Below are 25,557 nucleotides of genomic sequence, written 5' to 3'. Positions count from 1 at the left end.
CCCAGATGGGAATGCCAGGAAGAGCTCCAGAATGAGGAGCCCTGGACCGGACCTGTCCAGAGTTCTCAGCTGTTCTCCAAAGCTGTCAGTGATCCTCCTGAGGATGCAGACGTCTTTGAATGACCTGAGAAAGGTCACGGCCGATGGCGGGAACCAAGGTTTAATCGTTGAGGAGCTAAAAGACGGAGGCTAACGCTGCAATTAGCTTGGTTGCTCAGATGATTGATACGATTGAGGCAAAAGATATTTAAAGGCGAGAACGTCTGCTCTTCAGTTGGGCAGCGTTGATGAGGATCCTGAGAGGAAGCAGCTTTAAAGGCCACGGCTCCACCGCTCTCACCTTGCTGATTCAGTGCTGATGGAGATCTGAACATTCTGTCCATTCATGCTGCTCCACTGCTCCTAGGTTCTATGAACTCGCAATAATTGTCACATTAGCTGGCTGGAAATGTCTGTTAGCATTGCTAATGAAGCTAATGAAGATTTTTAGATTTGTCTGTGAGAGGAGGCGTCTGTACTTCGGCTCAGGTTCCCCGGATCTCTTACGTGTTTGTCTTTAGATATTCACGGGGAACCAGAACCACGACACGCCGGAGCTCAGGTCAGTGGCTCCCATTCGGACCCGCTATGTCAGGATCTACCCTGAGAGAGCGACCACCGAGGGCCTGGGCCTCCGACTGGAGCTGACGGGCTGCGACCTGGACGGTGAGTTCCTGACCGGTTACTGCGTTTCTTTTTCTTTTTTTTTTAAATGACTTAAAGTTGTCGTCAGTCGTCATCAGAGAACGTTCAGAAATTATCCGTGCAGCAGCGACTTGTTTGTTGTTTACGAGCCTGGAGCAGCACGCAAGCCAAAAAACACATAAACAGCACTTTGTCTTCTTCTGTGGTGTCGAAGCGTTTACTCTGCAGGCCGTGTTAATTAGAGAGTGAGGGAATTACCGCTGCAGTGGTCAGAGTGTGTGTGGGTGTGCGTGTGTGCGTGTGTGTGTGTGTGTGTGTGTGTGTGTGTGTCAGGGAACCTGTTTTCCTTCAGCATCAGATAGAATTAAGACTCCAGATTACTCTCTTCCTACCGTAGCCTGCAGAGGACAAACATGTTTTTATTACCTGTCAGATAATCCCTAAATACGTCGACAACAATTAAAACCAGCACTTTTGGATTCAGTCCAGAAAAACTCCACAGCCGACATACTTTCCCATGACACACACACACACACACACACACTCACACACACACACACACTATTCCCACGCATCCTCTCGCAGTAATCATCTGACCTAAATCGTAGCTTTGAAGCCTTTATGTCATCTATTCCTTATTTATGTGCACAACGATAAATCTGTGATCTCAAGAACTCTCCAAAGCAAAACAAGCTGTTTCCGTCCACGTTCAGGCGCACGAGCCCTAACATGTTCCCACCAAAACAGCTAAGCTAAAGAGCATGGAACACATGGAAAAATAAGATTGATTTATTCATTCATGTTTGGGATTTTTCCGCCAGGAAAAGCTGGCAGACCCATTTCATCACAAAGTTTAATTACACAAACACCATCTGTGGCTTTTACATAATCTGCATATGCTATTTTTTAAAGTTGTTGGTGCCGTTTGCACACAAAAATAATTTATTTGTTACTGTTGTTAGTTAGAAACAGAAGTCTTTTGTTTATTGTCACTGATCGTAAAGAAAAAACCCCGAAGAACATAAAAATCAGGAGTCAGGCTAAATCTTAGCCTAAATGTTGCTAATTCAAGAGCACATTTCTTTACTTTTTGATTCAGACCTGATAACGACGGCCCCGCCCACCACGCCAGTTGCCTCCACGCTGCCTGCGACCACCTTAAGGGTGACCATGGCGACGCCAACCACCGTCTCTCCGATGCCCCCCATCACAGACTGCGAGGACGGCCAGCAGGAGTGCGGTGGAGAGACCGAAGCCCCCTACGACTACGGCACAACGATCGGTAATACTTTAATGATGAAATTTTAGGTGATGTTTAGTCTCAGATGAAGCTAACTCATTAACCTACAGCTTAGTTAGCTGACCGTTAACTAGCCGCCATTAGCTGATGACTAAATTGATCTTTGTTACAAGTTACCTGACCCTTGACCCTTGACTTTCCCACCTGTCTGTGACAGGAGGCGCCGCCGTCACCGAGCCCAACATGGACTTCATACCAGGTGAGGTCGCCCGCCACAATCTGCCCCCATATTTCTTCTTTTTGTTTGTTTTTTTTCATCATTTTTCACAGATTTTCTTCTAAAAACAGCAACGCTAATGTCACGTTGAACTGTTTCACTGTAAAACATACAGTCTCTGTCACCGTCAGTGGCTTTTCTGTGAGCTCAGCTCATAAACAGGACGAGAGGACGGTTCCGCTCGGTTCACTGCAGAGTTACACTGAGCGATCTGCTGAGGGATCTGGTTAGATCTCTTTGCTAACAAAGCTTTGGGCTAAATCGATGCTACAGAAGCCCCAAAAAAGCTGCAAAAGGAAGTTTCCTTTCTTCAAATGTCCCTGAACTCGAGACCCGTTGGGGCTCCAGCTCTGAGGCAGGGTCACCGCTGCCTCCGCTACACACCTGGAGCCAGATTCTGACGCTGTCCCAGCAGCGACGGTCGGGAAAAGGCGCAGATCCGTCGCACTTTGGGGACCAAAAGGAGGAATGGATGAGCAGGAATGTGTGAAAAGCAATGACAAAAAGACCATGAAGGATGAGCAGAGAGAGAGGTGGAATGAATAGAGCCTGTGTGGGGTGAAGATGATGATGATGATGATGATGATGATGATGATGATGATGATGATGATGATGATGAAGGTGGCGAGTGAGAATAAGGGTAAAACAGGATGGAGTGAGCGTAGAGGTGAAGGTGCAGCGACGGAGGGAAGGAAAGCCTCTCGGGTCTCAATTAGCGGAGTCGGAGCTTTGCGCTAAGACAGCCTGGGGGGAGCATCTCCGGTCATCTCTGCATCCGATTATCCGAGCAGGAATCAGGCGAATCTCTGCTGCTTCCGCTCCTCCTGTCCTCACCCCGAACACAGCGTTAGCGCTCTTGTCCGTCCTGGACTGGCGTCTTGGAGAGATTCGCCCTGCGGCGCTTGGCACAATGGCGCCCTGTCTCTCTCTCCGAGTCCCATCTGCTCAAACCTTTTGTCTGGTCCGGAACGTCTCCCACAAGCGCAACAGTTTCCTGGTGTAGACCGGGGGGGGGGGCTCTCCTCTCTACTGGAACCAGTTTGATTTAATCAAACGGTCCGAAAGTGTCCGATCTGCACATTCTGAAATCAAAACATGAAAAAAATAAACAGTTTGTAGCAGATGCAGGAAGTGCTGGGAGAAACCGTGTGGGGGGGGCTTTAGGATGATTGCAGCCACCAAACTCACCACACTGACCCTGACCTCCTGCCCTCCCCCTCATCTTTAGCGTACATCTGGTTCGCCTGCAACTTTGACTTTTCCTCCTACTGCGGCTGGACGGCAGAGACCGGGATGGGGGCCACGTGGCTCATCCACCCAGGAGGTGGTTCCGCTGGACACAGGGGGCCCACGTTCAACCGCACAGGTAAGAAAGGCTGATTCACAGTTTATTCCCAACAGTACCTGGATAAGTCCGCTCATTATGGCGAGACGACGCCCTTGTTTACCTGAATACTCTGGTTTGTGACATTAGCGAGCTAGCTGAGGAGGATGCTAACAACCACGTTTAAAAGAGTGAAGTGGCCACTTTGATAAGAGAGGAACGGCCTTGAGAGACTTGACTTTTTAAAAGAACCCGCTCAGATTGATCAGCGTTGGCCTGCGGCCTTGTTCTCCGCTGTGATGGATGCGTCGGCGACGGCGGCAGCAGCTTGGAGACAGATGACTTCACCTTGCTTTCCTGACAAAAACGGATCATGAGTGAAAAATGAGCCCGGTGAAGTTGCGTCAGATATTGTGGTGTTTGATTCTTTGGTTTACACCTCAAATCCCGTCAAGTCCTTGAAACGCAGACAAGCAAAACACCAGAACCCCCCCCAAATAAATACATTAAAACTTTATATCATAGAGTAGTCTTTAGGTTGTGGTTATGTTGGACAAAAACGTGAAATAGAGATCAAACATTCATCTAACACTTCGTGTCCTGTCCTGTGCTGCCCCCTGCAGGCGGGAGGGGGAACTTCGTCTACATGCAAATAAGTGAGAGCAACCTGCCCAGCAAGACGGGTGAGGACGACGACAGGGAGAAGATAGCAAGACTGGCAAGTGTTCCGATCCCGGCGCCCGACAGCGACCTGTGCATGTCCTTCTGGTACCACATGTTCGGCGAGCACGCTGGGACACTGTACGTGAAACTGAGGACAGAGGGCGAGGAGGACCAGGTCCACTGGTTGGCCAGAGGTCACCAAGGCAGCCAGTGGAAGGAGGGACGAGTGTTGCTGCCACACGCCAGCTTTTCATATCAGGTCAGAAAGAGCGCCGTGCGGCCATGATGTCACCGAACGGCTTCACACTTCCCAAAAGATTCTGTGAATCTGCCTCTGATCCAGTTGTGTTGTCATCACAGGTGATTTTGGAGGGCGTCGCAGACAAACGCAGCACTGGTCACATCGCTATGGACAACATCCAGATCATAGATGGACTGGCCGCTGATGAGTGCATGGGTGCGTACTGGCATCGCCAGCTAATTTTACCACAGCTGTCCTCTAATAAAATCTTGCGTTTCTCCTCCAGATGAAAAGGCTCCGACACCTCCGCCCACCGAGAGCTTCATCCTTCGTAAGTGTGACAGGAAATGTGCAGCTGATATTTAATCTGAGGGACCTTCGGGTTGATAGGACCCCGTGTCGTGCAGGGTAGTGGGTTATTTTAATGGTGAAGCATGGCGTAGGAGGTAAAGCTCCAGCTGCAACGAGCGGCAGCGCAATGCTGAAGGTGGGAGATCAAAGCTCATCTGGATGTCTGCAGGATCTGACTGATTCTGTTTCTCCCTTTCCACAGCGATGGACTCCCTCTCACCAGACAACAGTGAGCTCAGCGGCCCCGGCAACATGCTGAAGACCCTGGACCCCATCCTCATCACCATCATCGCCATGTCGGCCCTGGGCGTCTTCCTCGGAGCGATCTGTGGCGTGGTGCTGTACTGCGCCTGCTCCCAGAGCAGCATGTCGGACAGGAACTTATCGGCCCTGGAGAACTATAATTTTGAGCTGGTGGATGGAGTGAAGCTAAAGAAAGATAAGATGAATGGACAGACTAACTATTCAGAGGCGTGAGGGGTGGGAAGGGGCGGAGCTACACTTGCTCCGCACAGGACACGTGACGCAGCCAATCAGGCGGGAGGAAAGCGTGGCTGAAGCCGCCGATGGGACAGCAGGGTGGGCTGACAGTGAGCCAATGTCATTTATTTTCTCAGGAGCGGCAGTGGAAGGGACTGGCCTGCAGGGGGCGCTGTGTAAAAATAACCTGTACAGCAGAAAAGAAGAAGAAATCTGAGGATTCTATTTGTTTATTTGCCGTGCTTTGATCATGTAATCACACGCTGGTGATGAGACCAACTTCATGGAAAGAGTTAATGTTTTTTCTCTCATTTTTTCAGACTTCATGATTTCATACTGAAAGAATACATCTATTCTGTGTGTGTGTGGGTGTGTGTGTGTGTGTGTGTGTGCCATTGTGACCTGTGTCCAGTTCCAACAGTGCCTTTTTATTTTTATTTTTCCTGCAGTTTTTTTCTGTTGCCTTGTTTTCTGCTGACGTTCCCTCCAGGGTTCCTACCTGCACCCAAACATACAAGAGACCATTTTAAAAAATAATTTTTCAGATTACGCCGCCGCAGTTTTCAGCACTGCAGCGCATCGCTCGATAGCACACGTGTTGGTGGAGATCCGAACTTTTTTTGCCTTTGATTCAGACGCTGTGTAGGAAACATTTAGGGTTTGCAAAGTTTTGGGAAAGATTTTCAGAATGACACGTATGTGTAGGAGCCCCGAATGCCTCATTTTTCACGGCACATGACACATCCAACATCTTGTATATAGTTTTAATATATTTGAGCGCCTTTCCTACAGGAAGACACCAGTGCCGCAGTATCCTTTCTACGTGTGAAGTGAAGAAACAGTCTGATCTGAAGGGAAGTGATGTTTTTGTACAGGGTAAAACAGACGACCTCAAGACTGAAACGTGTTCTCACCACTGGCTGAAACTGTCTCTTCAAATCCATAATTTCTTCCTTTTGGATTTGAAACAAGCCGGTTTTGTGGGTACCAAACCTCAGCGGGAGCCTATGGCCTCACATGACCTCATGTTTTCTTCGAGTGAAGGAGGCCTGGAAGTATGTCAACAAACACAACAAATGTGAAAGAATTTTAATTATGTTTTTGGGGGAGCTATATGGTGTCCCTGAGTGGACAAAATCCAATTCCCGTTTGTCAGTTTGTTCAGAAATTAACACAAATGGAGACATGGCGGTTGTGGTCATGTGCTTGCTGAGCATTTGAATCCGACGTTCGCGTCCGCCATTTTCATACAATTTAAGCACAAAACAACTGTTTCCCTCGTCAGTTTCCCAGGAAATTATAACACTCGGAAATATTTTTCAGTCAAATGTCATTTTAAAACAGGAAATGATCATAACTGTTGTGCTGATATCGCTGCTTTGCTGTGTTTTAGCATTTGTAGCTAAATGTGTCGTGAACTGGTCACGTGTCTGTGGCGCTGGCGGGGCGGAAGAGTCCAAACTGGGCGAATCTGAACGATTGAACAACATTAAAGCAACGTTCGATCATTTGTGGATATGAAAGCAGCCCGTTTATGTAGCAGTATGTGTCACAATACTATGTGGCGAATACTACGCAGATTTTTAACGAAAGAAATCCAGTCTGGTTTGGTTAAAACCGCTCAAGCTCCGCCCCCTTTAAACGCGAAAGGATGCTGCAGCACAGGACGTGAAAACAAATGTTGCACTGATATATTTAAAGAAAAATATGTGTTTATGATGTTGATTTACAAGGAGAGGGAGCAGGAAGAGGCGGACTTGTTGTCGTTGCTTCTTTTTTTTATCAGATTCTGTGAACTTTCAGAAGTTTAAAATCATTTTTAAAAAAGCGTCTCTTTGGAAAGTAACAATTAATTTACGTGGTATGGTATCACCATGTGTTTTTGTCACTGATGTCCATGTCTCTTTCTTATTTTAAAAAAAAAGTTGGGTTTTGAGAAAAGTTTATTTTCAGATCAGCTTTGTGATATTTGCTGTCTGGGAAAAGGTCGTTAAAAACAAAGACGCAGAAGCAGCGACGCCTTAAAAAGTGACTAAAGTTTAGTTTGTACTTTCTAGTCGCCACCCAGACCCCTCCGTGTCCGTTGTCTCCGACTCTCATCACTGATTATTACATTCCAAAGAACTGGATCAAATAAATGTTTGAAGAAAAAGCTTTTGGCTGGTTCTTTGTCACCTCGGTTCTGCAGCCTCCACAGAAACCGCTTTATCATCATGTTTCTGGCCTTGTTTTGGTTAAACACTGAATTATTTAAAGCTGATTATTGTATTTAGCAAGAATGAAGCAAGTCTCCAATCTCTTACTCTAAAAATGAAACAGCAAGACGACAGAGGGTCTAATGGGATCAATTGGATTTTACAAGACTTACACAAGTACAAATGTTAAAAATAAATGAACTAACCGATAGAATTAATTACTCATGAAATTAGATTCTACCATTTTATAATTAAGCTTAGATCAGCATTTTTGTTGCTGTTGTGCCATTTAATATATGATCTTTTTGACCTTTTTTTTTTTTTTGGAAACTTTTTTTTCACTAATTCTAACACGAGTTAAGAGTGCTCGTCACTGCCTATCTCCACTACCTAACTGACCACAGCGTGGCAGCACCGGCTCTTTTACCAGTGCAGCTCTATTGATCGGTTGGTTTTAACTGCTCAGTCAGGATTAAAATCGAATTCACCTTCCCACTGCAACGACACCAGTCTCGATATTTGAGAGAACATCTGAGAGGACAGAATCTATGGAGTAAAAAGAATGTTTCCGCTTAACTGTAGCTCAAGCAGGAGTCCTACAGGTTATGGATTGCCTGTTGGGCCCCTGTGGGGTCTGTACCCAAGTATTGCAGAGGTGAGTCTGACTGCTTCTTAAACCTCAGATTCAGGATGTAGTTCTTATCCTGCTCATGGATCTGTGGACCAGCTCTTTACTAAGGCGCTAGAAGCAGTTGTCCCAACTAGTCTGCATATTTTTTGTGGATCTGGAAAAGCATGATGACCGTTACCCTTACTCTGTGGAGGACACTCTGGGAATATGGGCTGGGTGGACCCTTACTTACTATGAGTGTAATCTCGGTTCCCTTCGCTCACAGAACTGGTTCCCAGTGAGTGTTGGACCCCACAGGGGCTACCCAGTTTTCATGGATAAATCGCTTTTGTGCACAGTCAGACGCCCCAAATTGACTGAGAGGGATTGAACACTCTGACTAAACAAAGTGTTGGCAAGGAAAGAACAGTACAAACACACACACACACACACACACACACATATGCAAGATTAAAAAACTCCCCCCATGAAGATGAACAATGAACTTTGGAACTGGAACCAGTACTAAAAGGCAACTGCTCTGCGCTGAAATTGCAAAGCTGAGCTCTTTTGATCAATTCTCCAAGGCTGCTGAAGTTTGTGTCCAACTGATTGCTTTAATTCTCCACAGCACATTTAGTGACCCTGACGTGATTCCATTAGGACCTGCTGTGAGACGAACACTGAACCCTGGCATCATGATTGGCTGTGCAGTAACACCACGGGTAGGAAATTTATCCTATTAACACGATGGAGCTCCCACCCAGAGCAAATTGTCCTTTCAAATTAAGAGCACAGATTTGAGGAGACCTGCCATACCTCCGGGATCCTGGAGGTTCTTTACTGGACCAGCAATAGTGTCTTAAAATATGTTTCTATAGTACAGGAAGTAATTAACTAAATCTGGGCCAAAGTTCCTGTCAAGGGGTTACTGGAAATGCCAGGAAAAAGTGTCAACAACTGCAGCTCGTTGTGGTCAGTAATCGGGCCTGCTGTAATGTATATCTGTCAGTTATAATCATACCTCATTAGGACATCCCAGCGTGTACCTAAGACATTAAACTTCAGTCAATATTTAAATATTTGAAGATGATATAGAGGTCGATCACACAGGACCAGAAAAATGGGACACAGGAACCAGGATTCTATGGGAGCCTCAAAGGCTGATGTGAAATCTGTGTGACGAGCATTACAGAATCAGCTAAAAGCTGATTTTATGTGTCAGTCCGTCCGTCCGCCCGTCCGTCTGTCTGTGTGTGTCAGTAAATATGGTTTGAACTATCGTTCAAGGCAGTGTATTTTGCCCTTTGCTTTACCTCTCAGTTCAAATTTGTTACACACTGTGTCGTGTAACCGTTATTTAAACTGAAATTTGATTCTGAAGCTGCAGCGTAGTTTGAAATTGCAAGGAGCAATAGAGAGGACAAACTTGGGTCAAGAGATAAGCCAATTGATAATAAAGGATCTAAGGGGTTTGGGAAGGTAAAAACCACAAAGATACAGTTCAAGATAGAACCCAAAACAGTCTGGAGGATGACCTCAGGTACAACACCAGACAGGTATCATCCAGCCCAATATCCCATTCCAATAAAGGGGATCCTGGAGTATTGTGAACCATGGCAGACACTTGACCTTCTAGGGATGGTTGCTGGGCTGCCTCATTTATGAAGAGACTGTGGGCCTGATGGAGACGACTGGGGGATCAGAGATCTGATGGCTGGCGTTGGTCAGGCTCGATACCAAGATATTTTGCTGACAGATGACCTCAGGTTCCTAAGGTTGGCACTGTGGCCGGCCCTCACAATGTGGGGCTAGAGGCCCATCGAGCCCCTGGGCAGGGCCAATAATGGACAATGGGGTGCCCAAAGATTCCTACAGGAGACCTGGACATGGACGTCCTACAGCGTTTCTGGCTTAACTCTGAGCTTCGTTCCATTGTTCTTGTTGCAGATGGATCTGCGTTTACTTTTAATCGCAGCTTTATCGGCGGTCTTCAGCATCAGCTGGGCACAACAAGGTAAGAACAAGGCCTGTGTGGTTGGAATAATAAAGTCTGGTCTAAAAGGAACTTTTGCTTGTTCCAGAAGGAAGCATTTGCATCAAGGCCAACGCACGGTCGTGTGGGGAATGTATCCAGGTCTCGGAATCGTGTGGATGGTGCACAGATGTAGTAAGTTCAGTTGCTGAAACTTTAGATATTTATCTTCTGAATAAAGCAAAGTTTTTACTCAGGCTGGGTATCGGCAAGAATCTCACAATATTGCAATACTTTTGTCACGATATGATATTTTCATTATTCATAGTTGACTGAAAAATTACAAATGCTGAGTCATGCAGTGTGTACATCAGATGGTTGGGATAAGTGGAATTGCACAAGGTTTCTACTTCTCTGTTCCACTGGCTGAGAACACGAACAAAAATGTGGACTGTTAGCTTTAGAAGATCATTTCCACTCAAATCTGACAAATGAATCCTGATGTGGGAAGTTTTTCCTTTTCAGTCGTTCCTCAGTGACGGTGAGTCAATTTCCTCTCGCTGTGATGATCTGGAGTCCCTGAAGAAGAGGAAGTGCCCCATAGAAAGTATCGAGAACCCACGAGGACAAGTCAGGATCGACAAGAACGAGCCGGTTACCAACCGAAACAACGGGCGTGAAAAATGTCTTGAGCAGATCATCCAGATCCAGCCCCAGAGACTCACCCTCACTCTCAGATCTGGTGAATAATCTCGAGTTCCTGCCTTTGAGGGGGGACAAATGGGAGGTTTTTTTGAACCAGCAGCTTTTTAGTCATTTGATTTGAAGACAGGACCATTTCAGCACAATCAACCATTATTTAATGACACTAAATATCCATCTGTCTTCTCCGTAAAGGGGAACCTCAGGCTTTCCAGCTGAACTTCACTCGTGCTGAGGAGTACTCTCAGTCCAAACTGAATAGTGATGTGAGTCAAACTGCACCCTGTTCACCCGGCATCTGTCTGTCCATCACACTTAAGCTTACAGGTCATATTTGGACCTGATTTATCTGACAACACACGTGTTCAGACACCTGTGTGATCCCGTTTCATCCGTCCTCTTTATTTTGGGACAGTCTCTGTCGTCTGAGGTGATTCTGGAAAACGGCAAACTGCCAGAGGGAGTTTCCATCAACTACAAATCCATCTGCAAGAATGGTGTGGAAGGAACAGGAGAGAACGGCAGGAAGTGCTCCAACATCTCCATTGGAGACGAGGTGCTCTTTGGTTTTGGGTTTTGGGCTCTTTTCTGAATGGTTTTGGTAGATTCTCACTAATGAGAAACAGCTTGTGAGCTAATGATCAACAGGAAACTTTGGGGCCTTTTCCTTAACGGTTTCAATGATTTAATAAACCTTTTGCTGGTTTCCAGGTGTTTTTCCAGATTTCTGTTCAGGCTGACAAATGTCCAGCTGACGGCAGGAGTGAAACCATTAGGATCAAACCGCTGGGTTTCACCGAGGAGGTGGAGATCGTCGTGAACTTCATCTGCGACTGTGAGTGTGCTGCAAAAGGAGAGCCGCAAAGTCCCAAGTGTGGCAATGGAAATGGGACCTTTCAGTGTGGAACCTGCAAGTACGAACTCATGCCAAAGATGGCGCTGCTGCTCCTGTGGCGCATGATGGTTTTTAAAGGGCCGACCTTGTTTTTGCCGTGTCAGGTGTAACGAAGGACGTATCGGGCGTGTGTGCGAGTGCAGCATGGATTACATCGACGCAGAGGACCTGGACGCCAACTGCAGAACAAACAGCGGTACCGACATCTGCAGCAACAACGGCGACTGTGTCTGCGGCACCTGCGAGTGCAAAAAACGGCAGAATCCCGCAGAAATCTACAGTGGCAAGTACTGCGAGTGTGACAACTTCAACTGCGACCGCTCCAACAACATGCTGTGTGGAGGTGAGCCGAGGGAACAGGAGAACGTCGACCACCAGTGTGGGCTGAGAAAACTCGTTAACATTGTAACTTCCTGCCAGGACACGGACGCTGTGACTGCAGAAGGTGCATCTGTGACCCCAACTACACCGGCAGTGCCTGCGATTGCTCCATGGATAAGTCCACGTGCATGGCCAAGAACGGGCAGCTCTGCAACGGCCGAGGTTTATGTGAATGTGGCATCTGCAAATGCACCGACGTTAAATTCCAGGGTCCAACCTGTGAGATCTGTCCCACCTGTCCCGGAGTCTGTCAGGAACACAAGTGAGTCCAGCAGATGAAGCCTGTGGACAGTTCTGTCTGTTTTCATGGGTAGGACGCTCCCTGAACCCCCGTCCTGTGTGGTTTTTTTAGAGATTGTGTGCTGTGTCGAGCGTTCCCCAGTGAGAAACCCTGCGTGCACTGCAGCTACTTTGATCTGGTCCAGGTGACAGATCGCGATAAACTGCCCCAACCTACAGACCAGAGTTTCCCCCTGACCCACTGCAAAGTTCGAGATGAGAACGACTGCTGGGTCTACTACACCTTCGCCATCCAGAACCAGACCAAGCTGGTCCATGTGGTGGAGAAACCAGGTATGAGAGAGGCTTCATCGTCAAGAGTCGATTAACTAGACTAACGAAATTGCCTGCAACTATTTTAAACTAAATGATTCTCTGTTTATTTTGTCAACACTAAACTTGAGCAGAATCTTTCCAAGTTTTGTCAAGTCAAACCAACTGAGGTGTGTGCGTCTCTCTCTCTCTTTAGATTGTCCTTATATGTGAGATAGGTTGCCGGATTCCTAACTCCTCACAAGATTGGTCGTCCGCCTTGTTTCCCCGTTCTAAAGAAGGGAGGGAGGAAGCCAACAGGATGTATATTAGAGCCTCATTTCAGAACACTTAGGTCATGTTATCCATCCTTTTCTCCTCTTTATGTTTTGGCGGGGAGCTTCAACTCTGTTTTTCCCATCTTTGATGTCTGCTAGGACCTTTTAACTGCAGAGAATAGGTTATTAGCTATTGTGGCCTTGGCAGACGCTGAAGATCTTTCATTACCACTGATTTGCTGTGCCACCTTATTGCCCCCTCCACTGTCAATAAATCACTTGTTGAACATGAGGTTGAGTGACTTTGTGCCCAGAGTCAGTCTGTGGAGCCCTGAAGGCCTCCTGCCGGCTGGGTGAGGGGGAAGAGAAGGGTAGACAGGGGGAAGGACAGAAAGAGGACAGGACCCTTTCTCAGCACATGAAGGTTACAGTTGCTATAAGAAACATAACAGAGATTGACCTGTAGGGGGCACCATGTATACACAAACTGTCCAGTCAAGAAAAAGTCGAAATCTGAGGAGTATTTGTTTATTTGCTCGGGTTTGATCATTACTGGTGATGGGACTGACTTTCCGGAAAGATTTAAAGCTTAAAAGTTGTTAAATGTGCCTCCCTTCACCTACTACGTTAAGCCACGGGGTGGCAGCACCCGCTCTTTTGACAGTATTGTGCAGCTCTCTAGTTATTTGGTTTTAAACCATTAAGTCAGCATTAAAGTGCTATATTCAGCTTATTGTTTGTTCTCATTCAGCTCGTGCTAATATAACACTGTCGCTTTGGTCAGAATTAATTCAAAACCATTGCAATGCAAAGATTTTGAGTTACAGTCTGGCAGGAGCAACGGCCATGGCACCAGCAGCACCAATTCAAGTGAACTAACATGGTGATTCCTCAGGGCTGAATGATCGGACCACGGATAACTGCCACACCAGCATAATAATGCTTGTCAAAAATGAGGCTCAATAGAGCAGTTTCTGTCAGAAATAAGGCTGAAACCCTGGAGGTCTGCACCAGTGAAGGTCTCTGTTGGACTCTCAACACCACACCTGCTCCAGAACACCCAGCAGGGCCAAAGTCCCACCCCCTCACCAGCTCTGCACTCATAAGACGGTCCTCATAAATAGGAGCACATGTTAATATTTGATGGCAAATATCGATTTTGATGCTGTTTATACAATTGCTGTATTGCTATTATTGTCCAACTGAGCACCTGGAACAACATGATGGCAAACTTTCCTCCACTGTTGCCATATAAATACATATGTACAATCTTGCATATTTTACTTTATTGTCGCATTTAGAGCTCTTTATTCGTGTTTGGGGGTTTGCAGCCACCACAAAGAAGGTGCAGACGAGTTCAGGGTTTTCCTGTGCGTTGGGTCATTTGTCCTCTACATGCCGAACGACTTCCTGTGTGGGCGGTGTCTAAATATAAAAAGGAGGTTTGTTGGTGAAACTGGGTTAAAAAAAAAAACGTCCCAGCGGCAGCAGAGTCAGGGTAGCGGCTGAATGATCGCGGAGTTTTAGGGGCCCCCGTCTGTTCAAGAATGTTATAGATTTTTGATAAATGTCGGTGTTTGCGCGGTGATTGTTGCCGTGTCGGGGCTGCTAAAGTGAACGCGGCGGTGCGGTTACTAACTAAAACAAAGCGGACCCTCGTATCAGTTTTAGCTAGTTCTCGACTTCGCCCCCGTCCAAGAAAACCGTTTCAAGGAAGCTAATGTCGCTCTAAACCACCGCAGACGACGTTTTATTGCCTTCACACGGTAAGTGCTGTTGTTTTAACCCACCTTTGTGGCCTTTTTCAAGCAGGCAGCCGCGCTTGGGGCCATTGGGAAGACGGAGGTGAAGAATGTGTGTCTTCGGGCTAACTTTGGGTTTGCTCAGCACCAGTGGTATAAACGCAGTTAAAGCTTCACGTTCATGTTTAGTGGTGATCGGGGCGATGGGTGGTCGTGTTTGAGCCCACTTCCCCCCCTCCAGCCCCACTCTTTAATAAAGGCTAGTTTGGTCTTTGTACTGAAAGTAGGCCACCGAGCCGCCCTGTGGGGCTGGAGGGCCACCAGGATGGCCAGAAACAGAACCAGTCCCGGAACACTCCTGTCATTTGTGACCCATCTGTATTGGGTTTTGTGTCAATGTCTTGGGTTCTCTCTCATGGTGGTGATGGTGTGAGATTGATGCACGTTTTCAGCCAGTTTTCCTGTTTTTCCGTGTTCCTGGTCTTCCCAGAACATGTGTGTTTCCAATGCTTCCAAACCCATCAAGCGTATTCCCTCTTTTTCCATTACATCACCAGATTTTCTCCAGGAATGCTGGGAAAATGCCCATCTGCAAGTGCTGTTGGGCATTTATACGTAATCGCAGAGGGACAGAACAACCTGGTCCAGGATCTGGTCAGACCACGATGTCTTGAAGGCAGCCGGGCTGGTCGAGCAGAACCCGAGAGGTTCCTGTTGAGTCAGGCCCGCGTCTCCGCAGCCTTCAGACCCGACAGGATCAGTCTTGTCTGCTTCATTCTTGTCCTCTAAAGGAATCGCTGCCTGCGGGGGTGTTTTTGCTTGGTCTTTTCGTTCCTTCCTTGTTCATCTCAGATCTTGATTTGATGAACTAGAAATCAGGTGACACAAACCTCCCGCTACAAGGCATAATTAAGGTGGGGCAGAATTCCCCGGGTAAATGGCCTTCTTTAGCCTCACGGGGAGTCTTTTAATGACATGGCAACAGCGCCGTCTCCAGTGTGGAAGGCATTCTCCTCTGGTCCCGGTCGGATCACATGGATAATGTCCACCGGGTCGGGTAATTGCAGACATGAGGCAGGATGCGTCTGTCAACTTCTGCCGAATGCCTGACTCACTTCCCTTAGTTACGTTGCTGTTGTGCCCTTTAAACTGGGAGTGCCCCAGAGCTGGGAGTGCCTGGGGGCAGCTGGACTGGGCCGCCCCCCGTCCCCTACCCCCGACTTGAGTCACACATGTCCGGATCTCCAACGATGGTTGCGTGTGGAGTTTACGCTCCGTCACGTATGTCCCGACCCGTGTCGTCAAACTCTTGTATTTGTCCACTTGGCTGGGTGATTCTACTGCAGTTCTGAAGGTTTGTTTTTGGTGTCGGGGGTCCTTTTGGGTATTAAATATGCTTTTTTTATTTTCTATGACCTGACCAAGTGAACTCACGGCGGAATGAAGATTAAAACGATCCATATGGGGGTTACGTAGCCGCTCCGTGGCGCGTTCAGAGCTAACTCGGCTGGAATGCGTTATCTCATCTCTCCGAGGAGGCTTGAATGATGAGGATCTGCACCGTATGACGGACACAAACCCAAACGGGTCATCGCGTTCACTCTTTCAGTCCTCTTCGGTCTCTCGGGTTCCCACATGGATTTAGACTTCAGTAGGATTCAATCCATGTTGGGTTGATCCAGTTTGGATCTATACGGTTTGGCCACAGTTATGTGAACACTTCAGATTTGGGATCTCGGCTTGTTTACTGAGTGGATCTTTATTGGCGTCACAAATCTCCCTGTTGGCGTTAGAACGCCAGCTTAGCTTTTAGCTGTGCCTCATAGGCATGCAAACGTGCTCGGGCGTGTCGGGACAATGTGACCGGTAGCCACGGCAACTTGCTCTGGGCCCGTTGGAGGAGACTGTATCTCAACACCGACACTTCTCTCCAACCTGAGGCGGAGTTAGCCGTTAGCTCGGAGGCTTCCATTAGTGGCAGATGCGGGACGGATTAACGGATATATCAGCATGTCTGTCGGGCCCTTTTGTGTCATTTTGGTCAAACCTGGCGGTCGACGTTTAGAGGCGCCGATGTTCCCACAAAGGCTTTGAAATCTGCGTTCTGAAGACCATCTGATAATGAGGAGCTTAAAGAACGTGGTTATTCTCTCACTATTCTGCCATCTCCATGACAACCTGACGTTATCCTGGGAGCATTTCGGATGGAGCATTTTAACTTAGCAAAGGTTTGTCATCGTGATGGATGCGTTAGAAGCTAGCTGAGGGGCAGGCCCTTGGGGGTCGTCGTCCAGGAGAACGGCGTTGGTGTCCCAGTGTGTTTAACGGGTTTGGAGCCATGCTGAGGTGTGTGTGTGTGTGTGTGTTGGGGGCAGACCTGGGTGGGTGGGGTGTGGGACTGTAAATCATTTGGTGCACGGCTGGATGACCCACCCGACTCTGTGTCGCAACACCAGTTTTCAAGGTCATAAATTCACCACGACGACGGCAGCGTGAAAGATCCGGGACACAAAAGTCACGTCCATAAACGTTAGTCACCGTTGTTTCATGCGTTAGGCTGGGAATGCAGCGTTTAAACGGTAAAATGATGACATGTTTGACACGTATGAGTCTCGTCCAACACTCGTCTCCTGTTCTGAGGGTGACTAAAGCTGACCCGGATCTGGGAATTCCACCAGGAGCGAGTCACTGAATCTGTAGCCTCCGTCTTTGTGATCCATTCGTCCTCTGAGACGTTCTGGAGCAGCTATGTCCACGGTGGTGAGCAGAACAGGTGGTCATGCAGCTCCAGAGATGGACATGTGCTCATAATGAGGCCGACTGTCAAATTAAATGTAGGGTAACCTGCGTTTAGCGAGGTTGCATCAGAAAGTGCATGGTTCTGGTCCCTGAGGTGGACTTCTGGACTTGCCCCAGCTCTGACGAATCCTGAGGAACGGTGGGGATCATCTCCCACCAGGGAACCATGTGACTGGGCCGACGTTCAGTGCTCTCCAGTCTGACCATACAAAGTCAGGATTCCACACGCTCTCCCCCCACTGTAAATATTAACCTCATCGTCATGACATCACACTGTCAAGACGCCGCATTGGCCGCAGTTTCTGCCGGATGATGAATAACGAGCGAAGAAAGGAAGCAGAACGTTGTCAGCGGCTCAGTTTTTCCTACGGGTGGGATGAGATGCAGATGGTAAATGGGACATTTTACAGCTCTAACAGCAGATCTGCCTCGGTTGACGCCACCGTCCACAACGTAAATAAGGAGCCTGTCCACAGTCGTGCATTTAAAAGGTCTCGGTGGTCCGTCCGTCTCTCTCTCTCTCTCTCTCGGCCGAGGTCTCTTCGCCCATCAGCTGCTGACTCCCACCAATTTGCGTCCGACATTTTTCAGAAATTCGCGGTCACACTAAGTGTGACCACACGGCAGCTAGTTCCTCTGTAGCACCTTTATGCAACACCCGGAGCACCTCTGGGTCTGTCAGCTGGCCGCGATGTGCCGCCGTGCGTCCGAAGACGTAAACGGCCACGACTCTTCAACACAGCCTGTTGACAGACGTTCCACTCTGCATTGGGATTAAACACCCGACCTAAACATGCAAATGGGCTCGTCGAGCGACCGGTGTGTGCAGGTTTCAGCCAGCTGTGGGTTTGCTGGCTGCTTTCAAACACAGGGAACGTTTGTCTGACAATTAAAGTTGGTCAGTTTGAGGTGTGGTGAGGCTTCAAGAGAATACAGCCTGATCAAACAGCAGTCTCACACTCACACACACACACACACACACACACACACACACTCTGTGTAGGTGTGATGTTTCACACATGTTGCCGACCCCCAGATGCAGTGTTTCCTCTCAATGACCAAGTGTTCCTCCCATTTTACTGTCTCTTATCGGACTTCTGCCTCTTCTTGCTTGTTGGGATTAATGTTTTACTTTTATCTGGACCGAGCTTGAGTCTCCCGTCTGCTGTGATGGACAAATGAGGAAGAGCTGTAGCTGTAGCTGTTTGTGTCGTGCTGGGCCCAGTATTATAACTCAGATACAACAGTTTATTTAAGCAGCGAGTGTCTGCAGCCTCCCATACAGATGAGCCCACATCTGTATCCCATTGCAGATGTTGACCTCCTTTCTTCTCTGCCTGCAGACGTGTGTCAGACCTGCACGTGGACGTCCTGCCGCGTTTCTGGCTTAGATCTGACCTTCGTTCCATTGTTCTTGTTGCAGATGGATCTGCGTTTACTTTTAATCGCAGCTTTATCGGCGGTCCTCAGCATCAGCTGGGCACAACAAGGTAAGAACAAGGCCCGTGTGGTACCTCCTCTGAGAGTTCTCCTGGTTCTAGCTGTGGCTCATCCAGTCTGAACTTGTATTGGTGTTGTCCTGAGCCCGTCCGTGGTCTTTTTAACAAGCTAAAATCCTGACTCACAGCAGCTTCTCAGCGTGATTCAAATCCTGGAGGTTTTCTGTTGTGACTCGCAGACATGAACTGTAGCTGATGTTGAACTCTCTGGAATAATAAAGTCTGGTCTAAGAGGAACTTTTCTTTGTTCCAGAGGGAAGCGTTTGCATCAAGGCCAACGCACAGTCGTGTGGGGAATGCATCCAGGTCTCGGAATCATGTGGATGGTGCACAGATGTAGTAAGTTCAAATGTCCTTAATCATTTCTGTTCTTTATTTGAAGCCTCAGAACGACACATTTGACTTAATGGACAAACCAAATGTCACCTGGAGGGTCAATGAAAGCGCTCCGCAGCGTTTCTGATGGAGACAGATCTGCCGTCCTGTCGGTCTGGTCTCTGCAGAAATGCATCCACTCCCCAAGCTCATGAAACCACAGCGTGGTTGACTGCAGAGCCTGGTGGCTAAATTTGTCTCAGTCGCAGCTTTTATCACACAGAATTCAGCTTGTACCAACACATAAAAATCACTTAAGAACTGACAGATGGAATAAAGGATCTGTTTTTGTCAATGAATGATGTCGGCTCTGGTTTGTTCCGGACGTTTGCTGTCCTACATTCTGTCTCGTGACTTATCTTGTGCATCCCCTCTGCAGCTATTCTTATCAAAGGCGTCCACTTCTCTGTTCCTGACTGAGATCACTCACGAACATGCAGACAGTTAACTGAACTAGAAGATTGTTTTCACTCCCTGTGGGGTCACACTCAAAACTGGATCTGGAAAACGAATCCTGACACCTGATATTTTTCCGTTTCAGTCATTCCTCAGTGAGGGAGAGTCCAAGTCTGCTCGCTGTGATGATCTGGAGTCCCTGAAGAAGAGAAAGTGCACCGCAGAAAGTATCGAGAACCCGCGAGGAAGCGTCGTTGTCGACAAGGACAAGCCGGTTACGAACCGCAGGAACGAACCTGGAAAACTGAAGCCTGAGCAGATCACCCAGATCCAGCCCCAGAAACTCACCCTCACACTCAGATCTGGTGAGTAATCTCACGTTCTGTCTCCGGGGGGGTATTATATTGTTACAGCAGATGTTGAGTCAGGATCTTTGAGGAGTTACTGACACTAAATATCCACTTTTCTTCTCCGTGAAGGTGAACCTCAGACTTTCAAGCTGAAATTCAAACGTGCTGAGGATTACCCCATTGACCTGTACTATCTTATGGACCTGTCCTTCTCCATGAAGGATGATCTGGAAAATGTAAAGAACCTCGGCACCGACCTCATGAAAGAAATGCAGAAGATCACCTCGGATTTCAGGATCGGTAGGTAGAACCGATCCCACCCCCGGAAGCCCTGTGATGTTAGACGTCCACATTAAATCTTAATCTTAAACCGGATGCGCTCTTTCAGGTTTTGGCTCGTTCGTAGAGAAGACGGTCATGCCGTACATCAGCACCACCCCCGCCAGGCTCGCCAACCCCTGCACGGGGAACCAGAACTGCACCAGTCCCTTCAGCTATAAGAACGTGCTGAAGCTCACAAACAAGGGAGATGAGTTCAATCGACTGGTCAGCCAGCAGCAGATCTCAGGAAACCTGGATTCTCCGGAGGGAGGTTTTGATGCCATCATGCAGGTGGCCGTCTGCCAGGTAAGAAGAGCGTCCAGGACTCTTCCTCTCTGCCTCTGACTGTGCTTATCTTTATGAAAACGTCTTCTTCTGTTCAGAATGAAATCGGTTGGAGGAATGTGACTCGGCTGCTCGTGTTTTCCACCGATGCCGGTTTCCACTTTGCCGGTGATGGAAAACTAGGCGGCATCGTTCTGCCCAACGACGGGAAGTGTCATCTGGAAAAGGACATGTACACCATGAGCCACTACTACGTACGTCCTCAGGACTGTCCTTTTTTCTGCCGTCAAATATGTGCGTTTTACACCATTTAAAATAAAGTGTTTGTTTTTATAGGACTACCCCTCCATCGCACATTTGGTTCAGAAACTGAGTGACCACAACATCCAGACCATCTTTGCTGTCACTGAGGAGTTCCAGCCTGTTTACAAGGTGAATCTGAGTCCCGAAGCACGTCTGTCAGTTAGCCGGCCTTTTCTTACCGTCTCACTTGGTGTCTCTTTCAGGAGCTGAAAAATCTAATTCCTAAATCGGCTGTTGGCACGCTGTCGTCCAACTCCAGCAACGTGATCAAACTGATTATTGATGCCTACAACGTGAGTCAAACTGCACCCTGTTCACCCGGCATCTGTCTGTCCATCACACTTAAGCTTACAGGTCATGTTTGGACCTGATTTATCTGACAACACACGTGTTCAGACACCTGTGTGGTCCCATTTCATCCGTCCTCTTTATTTTGGGACAGTCTCTGTCGTCTGAGGTGATTCTGGAAAACGGCAAACTGCCAGAGGGAGTTTCCATCAACTACAAATCCATCTGCAAGAACGGTGTGGAGGGAACAGGAGAGAACGGCAGGAAGTGCTCCAACATCTCCATTGGAGACGAGGTGCTCTTTGGTTTTGGGTTTTGGGCTCTTTTCTGAATGGTTTTGGTAGATTCTCACTAATGAGAAACAGCTTGTGAGCTAATGATCAACAGGAAACTTTGGGGCCTTTTCCTTAACGGTTTCAATGATTTAATAAACCTTTTGCTGGTTTCCAGGTGTTTTTCCAGATTTCTGTTCAGGCTGACAAATGTCCAGCTGACAGCAGGAGTGAAACCATTAGGATCAAACCGCTGGGTTTCACCGAGGAGGTGGAGATCGTCGTGAACTTCATCTGCGACTGTGAGTGTGCTGCAAAAGGAGAGCCGCAAAGTTCCAAGTGTGACAATGGAAATGGGATCTTTCAGTGTGGAGCCTGCAAGTACGAACTCATGCCAAAGATGGCGCTGCTGCTCCTGTGGCGCATGATGGTTTTTAAAGGGCCGACCTTGTTTTTGCCGTGTCAGGTGTAACGAAGGACGTATCGGGCGTGTGTGCGAGTGCAGCAAGGATGACGTCCACACAGAGGACCTGGACGCCAACTGCAGAAAAGACAACGGTACCGACATCTGCAGCAACAACGGCGACTGTGTCTGCGGCACCTGCGAGTGCAAAAAACGGCAGAATCCCGCAGAAATCTACAGTGGCAAGTACTGCGAGTGTGACAACTTCAACTGCGACCGCTCCAATAACATGCTGTGTGGAGGTGAGCCGAGGGAACAGGAGAACATCGACCACCAGTGTGGGCTGAGAAAACTCGTTAACATTGTAACTTCCTGCCAGGACACGGACGCTGTGAATGCAGGAAGTGCATCTGTGACGCCAACTACACCGGCAGTGCCTGCGATTGCTCCATGGATAAGTCCACGTGCATGGCCAAGAACGGGCAGCTCTGCAACGGCCGAGGTTTATGTGAATGTGGCATCTGCAAATGCACCGACGTTAAATTCCAGGGTCCAACCTGTGAGATCTGTCCCACCTGTCCCGGAGTCTGTCAGGAACACAAGTGAGTCCAGCAGATGAAGCCTGTGGACAGTTCTGTCTGTTTTCATGGGTAAGAAGCTCCCTGAACCCCCGTCCTGTGTGGTTTTTTTAGAGATTGTGTGCTGTGTCGAGCGTTCCCCAGTGAGAAACCCTGCGTGAACTGCAGCTACTTTGATCTGGTCAAGGTGGCAGATCGCGATAAACTGCCCCAACCTACAGACCAGAGTTTCCCCCTGACCCACTGCAAAGTTCGAGATGAGAACGACTGCTGGGTCTACTACACCTTCGCCATCCAGAACCAGACCAGGCTGGTCCATGTGGTGGAGAAACCAGGTATGAGAGAGGCTTCATCGTCAAGAGTCGATTAACTAGACTAACGAATCTGCCTGCAACTATGCTTTCTCATCTGGTTCAGGCTGCACTGAAGGGCCCGACATCGTCCCCATCGTAGCAGGCGTGGTCGCTGGTATTGTTCTGATCGGCCTCGCCTTACTGCTCATCTGGAAGCTTCTCATGATTATCCACGACCGCCGAGAGTTCGCCAAGTTTGAGAAGGAGAAGATGAACGCCAAGTGGGACACGGTGAGTGAGACGCATCCGGCAAATCAAGGAACGCTACCTGGGAGAAGGGGTTGCAGTCAGTACCTGCTCAGATCAAGATGCCTGGGATCTGTTGTCATTTTAGATTTTAAAAATTCATCCAGTTGGTTTTTAAAGAACAAAGTCAGTGTCATGTTGCAGGTTCGAGTTTCAGGTTTCAGCAAGAAAATACTTGAAGGAAATGGGGGGGGGCAAATTTCTTTGGTCCTGATTTGGTGAGGGAGCGTCCTTCCTTCGCTGTCAGTGCTGCCTCTCACTGTCTGCACAGCACAACTGCATCTCCATAAAAGGTAATAGAGAGAGAAGGCTGGAATGCTGGGTAACTGCTGACAGACAGGCCTGCAGCAGCACGAAGGGAGGAACTCCAAAAATACCCCTGAGCACTGCTTTCTCCCCACAAGTGCTATGAGTACTCTTTTTAGATGTACTTGGAAGTATTTTAGAAGTATCTGGGTCATTTCTGCTTTTCCAGTGTGCCAACAGTAGTTTTACAGTGCTCTAAAAAAAATCAGCATTTTCCGACAGGTTGTGACGCTCCCTTTTGGCACAGGTTTCTGTCTGTGTGGTTTTTACCAGCTCACCTTCATGTTGTTGACTAATAATACCAGCACTGCGTTGAAGTAATGACCATTTCTGACACCCATCGGTCCTGTTGTTGGCTCTCTGCTGCCCCCTTTTTTTGGGGGGGGGGGGTGGGGGGGTGGGGTTAGAGGACATCATTCTTTAAATTCAAGGTCTAAAACACTTATAATACTATACCATATAAAACTATTAAACATCCGATTACAAAGATTTACCTGATGTTCAGCTCTGGAAGAGCTTATGTGTCTACCGACTGTACTGGTTTTACTAGCTGATCATTAAAATGAGATATGGCGGCACTTCAGCGCTTATCTGCTGTATGTGACAGCAGTAGACGTGCCAAACTGCAGAAAAACCATGGCAACGGTGACAAACCTCTGTTCATGCCATGTTTGACCAATACCAGTGGTGACGCAACAAATGTCAACACGCACCGGATTCTGTCATTTTTGTTTTGAGAGAACAGCTGCTGTATTTACACTTTTTGCTCTTCTTCTGCTCCCCAGGGTGAGAATCCCATCTACAAAAGTGCCGTCACGACCGTGGTCAATCCAAAGTACGAGGGCAAATGATGGAGCTTCACTCTGACAACACTGTATGGAACCGTATGCGGGATAAACGGGGCGGGTTTTTTAATGCTCTCACTGTTTGTTGTAGCCACAAAACTTTAGCATTTTGCCACTATTTCCGTTTTACTAACTGTTTTTATTTGCTATGCATCTTCTGAAAGTGTACAGTCTGTATAGATGTGGGAGGTTTGTTTTATTTCTTCCATGTGGAACTTGAACGAATGACGGCAAAAAAAAAAAGCTTTTTTGTGCCCTTTAATAGAACCATCATGCCATTTCTGTTGCGTTAATGATGGTGGGAAGCAATACAGAGTTAGCGGTACACGATAAAGTGATGGCTTTTGCTCTCCAGGTACATCGACATGTGGTCACGATAAAATGTGTAAGGCGTGTTTTCAAGCCATAAAATGTTTTTACAGAAGATGTTTCTGTGCTCGTCCTGAGATGGAACAATCAATTACAACATCGATCTTTGCTCTAGAAGAGATGTTTCTCTGGCTGTGTTTCTAGAACACCGGGGTACGGTAGCGCTACTGTTTGGCTCCAGGCTTTTTAACTTCTTAATTTAAAGCCAACTCAGGTCCATGGTTCTTTCACAGTGATGCCAAATACTCACATTCCTGCCTTACTTACTATCAAAGTGTTCTTTAACAAAATGTTTTGTATGTGTTAAAATGAGGGGGAATCCCTTTTGTGACAATTTCATCTTTAGTGGTGCCCCAATCAAACATAAAAAAAAAAAAATTAAGATAAAATGAGTTTGGTTTAAGATCAATGCCCAGGGAGCGCTCTCTGATTTTTGGGGTTTGCAAAAGAAAAGAAAGTCACTCCTATCAATGTGGTTTTTAAGTGCCTTTTTAATTTCCACACATTCACATTTGCAATTCTGTATTTTGAAATTATTTATTGAATAAACATTGGCAACTGTCCACCACTAAATTGTTCATGTACTGTTGTGTGTTTACTTGTTTCTACTTTAACTTTTTATATTCAACGAATATTTTGGATGTTCTACAAACGACCAAATGTTTTTAATGTTTTATCTTGGGAGATTAAAACACTATTTTCTTAAAAGAAGGCAGAATTATGTTACACTATTTCTCTTAATGTCTAATATTCATTACTTATCGCCATCACAGAATAAAGATTATATATATTGTTTGTATATTATGTTAAAATCGAAAAGCGTCATTTTACGAATTAATCTAAAAATTAGCCAAGGCTAACAACCGCCAGACTCCCTCGTGACATTTCCAGCCAATCACGTCGCGACTCGTGCCGAGTGGCACGTGTCGTCACGAGCCCGGGTCCCTCGACCGGTGATTGGTGGCCTCGGCTGACCAATCAGAGGCCGCGGTTTACAGCA

At 47.4% G+C, this 25,557-nt stretch overlaps 3 protein-coding genes and 1 long non-coding RNA gene across 6 annotated transcripts in view; 3 read left to right on the top strand and 1 right to left on the bottom strand.

Annotated features, from left to right (window-relative positions):
- LOC101064057 (neuropilin-1a-like) overlaps positions 1-7,412 on the top strand; it is a 32,336-nt gene extending 24,924 nt beyond the window's left edge. The window contains exons 11-18 of the mRNA XM_011616747.2: positions 561-705; positions 1,784-1,966; positions 2,142-2,183; positions 3,430-3,567; positions 4,149-4,447; positions 4,549-4,645; positions 4,716-4,760; positions 4,983-7,412. Of these exons, the coding sequence (XP_011615049.1) occupies positions 561-705; positions 1,784-1,966; positions 2,142-2,183; positions 3,430-3,567; positions 4,149-4,447; positions 4,549-4,645; positions 4,716-4,760; positions 4,983-5,257 (1,224 nt within the window). The 3' untranslated portion in view covers positions 5,258-7,412. The remainder of the gene's footprint in view (positions 1-560; positions 706-1,783; positions 1,967-2,141; positions 2,184-3,429; positions 3,568-4,148; positions 4,448-4,548; positions 4,646-4,715; positions 4,761-4,982) is intronic.
- Positions 7,413-8,609: 1,197 nt separating this feature from the next.
- Positions 8,610-13,119, top strand: LOC101063832 (integrin beta-1-like). The gene is made up of 11 exons (XM_029830640.1): positions 8,610-8,790; positions 10,016-10,082; positions 10,150-10,235; positions 10,566-10,782; positions 10,938-11,008; positions 11,158-11,298; positions 11,454-11,656; positions 11,742-11,980; positions 12,058-12,280; positions 12,371-12,591; positions 12,767-13,119. Exons 1-11 carry the CDS (start codon positions 8,764-8,766, stop codon positions 12,781-12,783), a joined length of 1,512 nt encoding a protein of 503 aa, XP_029686500.1. The 5' UTR covers positions 8,610-8,763; the 3' UTR covers positions 12,784-13,119.
- On the bottom strand, positions 12,828-14,795 carry LOC115247875 (uncharacterized). Its single transcript, XR_003886937.1, has 2 exons — positions 14,618-14,795; positions 12,828-14,252 (listed from the first exon to the last, which is right to left on the bottom strand). It is a non-coding gene; the product is annotated as an uncharacterized lncRNA (long non-coding RNA).
- On the top strand, positions 14,282-25,130 carry LOC101061453 (integrin beta-1-like). 3 transcript variants are annotated; one of them, XM_003975894.3, is made up of 16 exons: positions 14,282-14,593; positions 18,792-18,858; positions 19,121-19,206; positions 19,784-20,003; positions 20,118-20,288; positions 20,377-20,615; positions 20,693-20,848; positions 20,931-21,026; positions 21,101-21,190; positions 21,340-21,480; positions 21,636-21,838; positions 21,924-22,162; positions 22,240-22,462; positions 22,553-22,773; positions 22,856-23,022; positions 24,129-25,130. In XM_003975894.3, the coding sequence occupies exons 2-16, from the start codon at positions 18,792-18,794 to the stop codon at positions 24,192-24,194; spliced, it is 2,385 nt and encodes a 794-aa protein (XP_003975943.1). In that variant the 5' UTR covers positions 14,282-14,593; the 3' UTR covers positions 24,195-25,130. The 3 variants fall into 3 exon arrangements, with proteins under 3 accessions (XP_003975943.1, XP_029686498.1, XP_011615045.1); XM_029830638.1 differs by having other exon boundaries at positions 18,712-18,858; XM_011616743.2 differs by lacking the exon at positions 14,282-14,593 and adding an exon at positions 15,805-15,923.
- Positions 25,131-25,557: the final 427 nt, after the last annotated feature.

The sequence above is a fragment of the Takifugu rubripes genome, chromosome 22 (assembly GCF_901000725.2).
Source record: "Takifugu rubripes chromosome 22, fTakRub1.2, whole genome shotgun sequence".
NCBI lineage: Eukaryota > Metazoa > Chordata > Actinopteri > Tetraodontiformes > Tetraodontidae > Takifugu > Takifugu rubripes.
This window is presented reverse-complemented; position numbering and strand designations above follow the sequence as displayed.